This window comes from Mchenga conophoros, linkage group LG12 (genome assembly GCF_057382185.1).
Source record: "Mchenga conophoros isolate Kocher_MC1m ecotype Shallow Benthic linkage group LG12, M_conophoros_male_GT1.1, whole genome shotgun sequence".
Lineage (NCBI taxonomy): Eukaryota > Metazoa > Chordata > Actinopteri > Cichliformes > Cichlidae > Mchenga > Mchenga conophoros.
In genome coordinates this window covers 11,612,650-11,620,995 of record NC_140537.1, presented here as the reverse complement: position 1 = coordinate 11,620,995, position 8,346 = coordinate 11,612,650, and the positions used below count along the sequence as shown (strand labels likewise).

The window sequence follows — 8,346 nt, the reverse complement described above, 5'->3', positions numbered from 1 at the left end:
CCGGAAATCGTTTCGTCCTATTTACTGTTTGATTTTCGAAGGGAATCGAACCGACATAATTTTGTTTATATCGCAGTTACATCAGTTTTCGCTGGGTTAGTTGCAATATTTTCAAAAACCGAAATCAGATCTGCCCACAAACAAGCTCTGATTTTGCCGGAAGTCATTTTCATTCCGTGTAACTTGACCCGTGGCTCGTTCTCCTCCCTGTTGCTATGGTAACAGGGCTCGCCCAGGTGGAGCCACTGGCTGGCGTCTTGTTGGTCACGTGGGGGTCTGAGGAACAGTAGAGAAAGTGGTAGCTACATTCCCATTAACCGCAAATTCATGGAAACAAGCAGCTGCACTGTGATTTCTCCTCGACGAACGATCAGATGAAATTACATCAGTTTTTTCTTCCGTGGGGCAAAGTGCTTTAACGAAGACTGCTTTTAAGTCACAGCGGTCAGCAGTGATTAAGAAAAGAAATGCGGCTGTTTACAGACATTATTTGGTGGAAAACAGGTTTACTCACTGTGACATTTCGCGATTTTTCCCTCTGCTGTATTATCTTGTCTTGAGGTGGCTGTCTTTTAGACACGGTGTTCCGTTGTCTCCGCATCCTCTAGCATGAACTTGTAGCGTTGACGCCAGTTTAAAAGCTACCTGCGAGGACGTGGGCAGTCCGCCATGAAAATGATGCATCATGGAATGTGAGCGTCTAAACTTTAAGCAACAATTCCACGCCGCGGAGAGTAAAAACATGGAGGTGAGGCAATAACCGACTGAGGCTGATGAAAAAGAGCCTCCCTCAGCTCGTTTTTTTGTGTGTGTGTGTGAATGTTTGACTCTGCTGGTCGTGGCCGACACACGCACCCAAAGGACCTGCACGGGGACGGGACGTCAGTGTGTGTGGTGATGCTTCTTCTCTATTTTTTTTCTGGTGTCAGTTTTGGTTTCTCCAGCAAGGTCTGCGCTATTCCGCAATGGCTCGATTTGAAGACGAACTGTCCGGCCGCTATGGAGGCGGCTGCCCCGCGGCCCCTGCCAGGGGGGGCAGCCGGCAGCCGGGGCCTCCGGGTGGCCAGAGGATGTACAAGCAGACGATGGCCCAGAGAGCCAGGACCATGGCCATTTACAACCCAATTCCAGTCAAACAGAACTGCCTCACCGTCAACCGCTCTTTGTTCATCTTCAGCGAGGATAATGTAATACGGAAATATGCCAAAAAGATCACCGAATGGCCATATCCTTACAACCCAGTAAACCCCCAGATAAGCCGCTCTGTCCTGCATAAAACCCGCATGCCTGACGCCGAACTCCCAGGAAATTTTAAGGGGCCTTATTTAGAGGCAGAAGAAGCCGGCATCTAGAATACTGTTTATCAATTAGTATAAATATATGTTAAGAAAGCAACAATACGTTCAGCTAAAATGTAAAACTTGCACAGCTGGCTCTCTGGTTGTTTCCAGTGTTGGTCACAAGTCCCATGCTGCTAAATGCTGTAGTCATGAGGTTTTTTTTTATTTTTTATAATATAGCACATCTAGGTAAGAGTTGAAGTTTATGTGTGATGATATGACTATATGGGCTTCTCGGTAGATCCTTTTCTTGTCTTCTGGTGAATGCTGTGCTCTGCAGATGGTGCTGTCCAGGGAACTGAACTTCAGCAATCTGCAGGCTTTCCTCAGCAGTGAGGCGGTGGCACGCTGCATGGGTGTGACACAAAACAAACAAGCGCTGAAATGCAGCAGGTTTCAGGTTATAAAGCAGCTCATGTCTGTTTGGTAGATGTTGTGCACAGTGAGTGAATGCCACCTGCTGAGCTTTGTATGCTGACCAAAATCATTTCTTACTGGTGTGCATTTAGATTTTTTCTGAGGAAAAGTCCCTGGAAAGACACCTGTATATGTGCATGAGTGTTCATGCAATTAACTCACATTTAGTTGTGGAATAGTATCCATTGCGTAAGTCACTGGTTGGTTAACCTCTGGCATGATAAAAGTTTTCTTTTATCATTTTTAATGTCGCAGTGCATTAGTGAGCCATTTATCCTGGTGCGCTGCAGGAGGATTTACTGTGGTTCGAAGCAGTTGGAGGCCTGGTGGCTGGAATCCATCGGTCTCCTCCCTCTCCTGAGGATCCTCTCCTACTGGCCGAGCTGTATCGTCCGTGAGGGGTACACTAATAACACGATGGCAGTGCAATGTAGAGAGCGAGATACCCAAATGAGCGGTACAAATCTGCATTTAATTTCTTTTAAAAAGCAGACGTTAAATTAAACACTGAAGAACTGCTGCATATCACCAGATATGCATCACCAAGCTCCCACCACACTGGAGACTTAGAATGGTGATCACTTTGGGTTGTCTTGCTTTTGCAAAAATCAGGGAGTGTATTAGAAGATAGATATAGCTCTCTAGTAAGGTGCTAGTAAAATAGTACGACTATATTGAAGGGGCACGTCGTGAAAATATTTAGTTTACTGTACTGTATTTTTCTGTGGGTGTAGATGGAGAAAGTAACCATCTATACACACAATTATAATCAGGAGTTGTCATCCTTGATTTTTAGTGTACAAATTTGACTGGAAGTGTTTGTTATAAGTGACCAAGTTGAGGTCTGCAGATCATGAAAAGGTTTTCCTCAACTCGTGTAAGAACAAAGCTGGAAAGATTAGTTTTGTAATGTAAAAGGTTACATTGTTAAATTGTAATAAGTAATGCAATTAAATTTAAATGAAAGGAGTACAACTTATTTCAGTTAGTTTGGTACAGGAATTGCAGTGCTAGGTGTTTGGCAGATGGGAGGTAGTGCATATTCAAACTATTAAAAAAAACCCACACAGTTCAAAAGAATGCTCTAAAAATATGACAAAAATGGCATTTATAACAAACAATGTAACAAAGGTTATATTTCAAATGTAATCCACATACACTGCAAGCTTTTTATCAACATCACATTTTTACTCTGTAGTTTTTAAAACAAATTTTCCCAGTATCTGACTACAGTTACATTTATTTTATGAGTTCATTATAGAACTCTGTTGTATTAGAACTGTTATATATAATGGAATAAAAATTTCCATTACCGTTTCATTGACTTTGTTTACAGTACAAATGTAAACATGAAAAAAACATATCAAAATTTGAGCCCATAATACCAAATGACTGAACCCAATCTAGATACAGGGACGCAATTTTGCCCTTTATTCTTCTGATTATACTTACATTATTTGTGTCATTTTATTATGGAGTGCTTCCTGCATAAAGGAGTTTCTGTGCTTCCTCTTCTCCCTAAAGCAGCGTTAGCTTCCCATTTCCAATATTGTGATAGCAGCAGCAAGAGGGAAAGGGAACATTTACAAGATGGTAGTGCTGCCAAAAACACAGTAAGCTGAGCTGGAGTTGGGAGACTTAAGCAAGTTAAGATTTTCAATGGAAGTAGATATATTGGATGTTGAATATGAAGCTGCTAGGCAGCAGGGAAAGAGAGAGACCACAGAGAAGCTTTATGCATATATTGAAGGAAGACATGGTGTAACACAGGAGAATGCTAGTTGTTGGAAGAGATGGAGGCAGATGATCTGCTGTGGCAATATTACCAGTTAACATAAAAGGATAGCTTTGGTTGACCTATGAAGTGATAGCAAAAATGCCGGTGTGTCAGCATTGCTCCGCCCAGATGATTGAAACAGAGCTAGGAACTGAACTTGGAACTTAAAAAAAGTGTTGTGTTAGGAAATAATAAACAAACAAAACACACTGATTGCTGTACTGAGTCAGTCCTTGAATATATTTCTGCCACAAACTCACTCATCATCTACCCAGTTCTCTTCATTCTTACTATAAAACCCTGATGGATAGGGACATTAGTTCATGAACTATTTCTTCTTCCTTAATACATCATTTCCAAGTTGACACTTAGTAGCTGTTTTACCTGCTCTGTTGTCTAACCTTCCATTGATTTCTCTTGGTATGACAGAAAGATGATGACAAGCAGGCTAAAAGCTTTATCACTGATGGATGAGGTAGCCACAAAAAATAACTGCTATGAAATTTAATTGTAGCTTCAAGTGCATGCACTCTGTTTCTTTGAATATTCTCCAGTATTCCTCTCCAGCCAATCTGATACATAACCTAGCACAATCATTTCAACAGAAAGAGATGTCTGGTGCCAGTGCCAAAACTTTCTATTCATGCATAATGCTGTTACCTACCAATGTAAAGGGGGGAATGGCTTTGTGTCAACTTTTGTCAGGTTTCTATGTCTTGATTTAATGTTTGCTAGTTTTCACAAGACTTCCTTAACACTGTCACTCCATTTGAGTACATGATCTTGGCTACTATTATAGCAAACTGCATTGTGCTGGCCTTGGAACAACACCTACCGGCCTCAGACAAAACCCCAATGTCAGAGCGTTTGGTAAGTAAAAAAGCTGGTTGATTCTTTTATTGTGTTACACAATAGAAACAGCAGTTTGTAAATGCAAACACTGTGAGGATTAGCATTGTTATTTTTAACAGATGTTTTTCTTTTGTCTGGAATGCATGCATGCATGTCTCTCTGTAAGTAAATAGTTTCTATTCTGCAAACTCTGCTTCCAAAAAGTTTCTGATTTCATTCTTTCCTCTTTTACCTAACTGTGCTCATGGGTTTGACCATTTCAAGTAGTATCAAGTATCTAAACTGAAAAGATGTGAAGATACCAGTTTTCCCCTCAGCATGTGTCCTTCCTCCTGAGCGCTGCAGGTTGTGTAGATCCATGCAGAGCTGCCTTTGATCCCCATTGTGTCATTACCACAGGCTACCCCTGCTCCATCTTCCTCCCACCGAACTCTCTTGTCAAGTCTTTCTATTAAAGAGGGAAATAGTGGGAGTTACAATGGCAGGGCTGCTTTAGAAATTAAATACCACATACCATAGATTTCATAAAATGTCTGTGTTTGCCAAGCAAAGTTATGGAGTTGTGACAAGGGCTACAATTTAAGATTATTGCTTTGGGATTGTGTAGTGTCAAAAAAACGAATAAAAATTAAAAAGCCAAACTGAAAGCTCCCTGCTGTGATAAGGAAGCGGTTGAAAGTAGGTATCAATAGGGCTGTTCGATATAACGATATATATCGGATGACGATATAAAAATGTCTATCGTTTCATTTTACGCTATCGTTTGTTTCGTAGTGTCGCAAAATAAGCAATATTTTTTCATCGTTTTGATGGTCACTGCAGTGGCTATATTCATTTCTTAAAGTTCTCTCTTTCTCTTATATTTTATATAACCACACTACGGACGGACAAGCGCCTGTTTTTATGTGTTGTGGTTAGCAACAACGACGGTAATAGCATCGCGTGTCCGCTTGTTTATGTTCCACAAACCTTTCACAATAAAGCTCAAGATCCTGTTGAGACTTTTCAAAATAAACTGAATCACGTGAAAGAGCAGATTATTTACGGATGAGAAGTAAAGAAGAGCCGCCAGGTGCTAAAAAATAAACCTTAGACTCAAACGTTAGAACAGGCTTTTCCCTGCAGCACGCCGTGTAATAAATACTCACAAAGAAAACGGTGTCTAAATGTCTAAAAATGTATAGTTTCATGCATCGGTTAAAACACTCGACTCCAGCTACAGGACGCCCAGCTGGAAACACTTCCACTTCCAGCAAAGATTCATAGAATTTACAGAAAATGTTACATTTTTGTGATTTATATCGTTATCGGGACGATAGAATTGTTATATTGGGATATGAGATTTTGGTCATATCGCACAGCCCTAGGTATCAATACAGAAGGGGGAATAATTATTTGATCCCCTGCTGAATTGGTAAGTTTGCACACTTACAAAGAAATGAACAGTCTCTAATTTTATGGTAGTTTCATTTGAATGAAGAGACAAAATATCAGCTCGAAATAAAATAAATAAATAAATAAAAAAAAACACTAAAGAAAAAATTAGTATTTGATCTCCTACAATCCAGCCTTAATTCTGGCTCCCACAGATTCGCCGTGTGGTCATGTGTGCTCACACAGATTGCAATCAGTTAGTCAATTAAATACATTTGGTCTGTCAAAGGACATCAGGGACAATATTTTAGACCTGTGGAAGGCAAAAACAGGCTACAAGACCATCAGCGAGGAGCTTAGGGAGAAGGTAACTACTGGTGGTGTGATATTCTGTCGCTCTCTAATAAAATTAAATGATCATAAAACTAAAAAACAAATCTACTATAAGAATTAGAGACTGTTCATTTTTTTCCAAGTGAGCAAACTTACAAATTCAGCACAAGATCAAATAATTATTTCCACTACTGTGTAGTCTTTTGTATGATTTTTATAATCTTATACTCTATTAATTGTTGATTTGGTTATTTGAAAAAAAAAAAAAGGTCTGTTATTCTATTTCACTGCAAGGGAAGTAGTAGAATTCGCCTGTTTGAGGTAACAAAGATATTAGTTGCACTTTTATCAACATGTAATTAACCAAAATGGTGCCTTCAATGAGGTTTCAAGGCATTTGATAAAAGCAGCTATAGATCACTTTTATGGTGATCATACTACTATTTGATGTTGCCATCCAAGTCAGTGCACCCTTTATGCTGATGGATGAACAGGCTGTAGCATGAATGTAGCGTGCCTGTAATGTTACTATGTTACTCTCAGTCTCTCTGTACAAAAAGTTTCATTTTTAAGAGGAAGTTAAAATACTGCTCGAAAACGAGCAGGAGGACATCTGCATGTGTAATTGCATTGTAATGGGCAAAATTGGATTAGGGTTATATTATATGTCGGAGTATTCTGAGGTGTGAAGTTGATAACAGATCGCTTAACCGTAACCAATTATTGATTAATGATTACCTTTATGATACCTTTTGGAGTTAGTTTTTTGAATAGATTGAATAGATGCCTTGACCTAAGTTTGAGTACTTTTTTAAAACCTCTTCTCACTTTAAACTCTATTAAGTTAATGGAGTGATGAAGCCGAATTAATTATACTGAATCAGTCTACCAGCACTAGTTACACCATGTGTTATTCCTTTTACTGGGGGACACCTCTAGTTTTCTAAATCGTTTCCAGAACTCACAGATTCACAGGGAAAAAAAGGTTTCGATTTTTCGTAGTTATAGTTCTTTTGGTGGGTTAAAGCATCTGTAGAGCTTGCTTTGTAGAGGATCACGGACACTTAATGATCTAGACCCTTCTTTTTCATTGTGTATTATTTCACATTATCTGTCTCAATCTTTATAAATTTATGTCTGCAGTTTCAGAAATCCTTTGCTCTTCTTTCCTCTTACAGGATGACACAGAACCCTACTTTATTGGAATATTTTGCTTTGAGGCTGGCATCAAGATCATTGCCCTGGGCTTTGCGTTCCACAAAGGCTCCTACCTGCGTAATGGCTGGAATGTAATGGACTTTGTGGTGGTCCTAACAGGGTGAGTAGCACAGGCCTAATGGCTTATGTAGCTGCTAACTGACAGAGCCGATGGGCAACAGCGATTAATGAGAGGCGGGAGAGAGCTTTGTTGTGTATGTGTGTGTGTTGCATTTCTAATGATCAGTAGAGCTGAGCCATTCCAGATGGTTGGGTGTTTTCTTCCTGTCTGAATAATCAGTGTCTCAGTAAGGGGAATTGTCTGCAGTAGATGTGCAAAACAGAAGGAAATCAGAGAACACAGCACAGAAAGGACTATAATACAAATCCAGTAAAAGCTTCTTTCTTTCTGTTTTTCATCTTTAAAATCATGAAAAACAAACGGATTTTCGAGTAATAGCAAGTTTTGTTTTTTTCAGGGGATTGTGTTGAGTTTAAGGCCATGGCTAGTTCCTTCTGACCACTCTGATGAAAGCACTTAGTTGTGGTTTTAAGAAATTTAGAATAGATGGTACAAATCTTTTTGAAAGTCTGTCTCAAACATGCATCAGTTTCTGTCATGTTTGTGTTGAAAAATTTGGCCAAGTTAACAAAGGATATATCTACACTGTAGATATTTCCCCAAAAAATGTAAGCAGAAACACAAGTAAAGTTGACTTTTTCATAGAGTCAAACTGTAAGAGTTTAGTTTACTTTGTTAACGTTGTATTTATTCTTGTGACTTAAGATAAGATAGCTCTTTATTGTCATTGCACAGTCATACATAGTACAGTAGTACAATGAAATTGGAAAAACTGTCCTGCGTCGGCACTACATATAACACAACACGACACGATATGACACATCCAAACGCAACAAACAACACAACACAGTATATTAACTTAGTATAAAAAAGAAGAATAAGTGTATGTGTATTGCACACTGTTATTATTGCACATTAATTATTATTGCAACTTGTTATAAATATAAATATTATTGTTATTGTTTTAAACATTG

At 39.1% G+C, this 8,346-nt stretch overlaps 1 protein-coding gene across 1 annotated transcript in view; it reads left to right on the top strand.

Annotated features, from left to right (window-relative positions):
* Positions 1-238: 238 nt before the first annotated feature.
* The window catches only part of LOC146562171 (voltage-dependent N-type calcium channel subunit alpha-1B-like), a 349,202-nt gene continuing 341,094 nt past the window's right edge, over positions 239-8,346 (top strand). Inside the window, exons 1-3 of the mRNA XM_085293681.1 lie at positions 239-1,225; positions 4,299-4,404; positions 7,272-7,411. Coding sequence (XP_085149807.1) covers positions 966-1,225; positions 4,299-4,404; positions 7,272-7,411 — 506 coding nt within the window. The 5' untranslated portion in view covers positions 239-965. The remainder of the gene's footprint in view (positions 1,226-4,298; positions 4,405-7,271; positions 7,412-8,346) is intronic.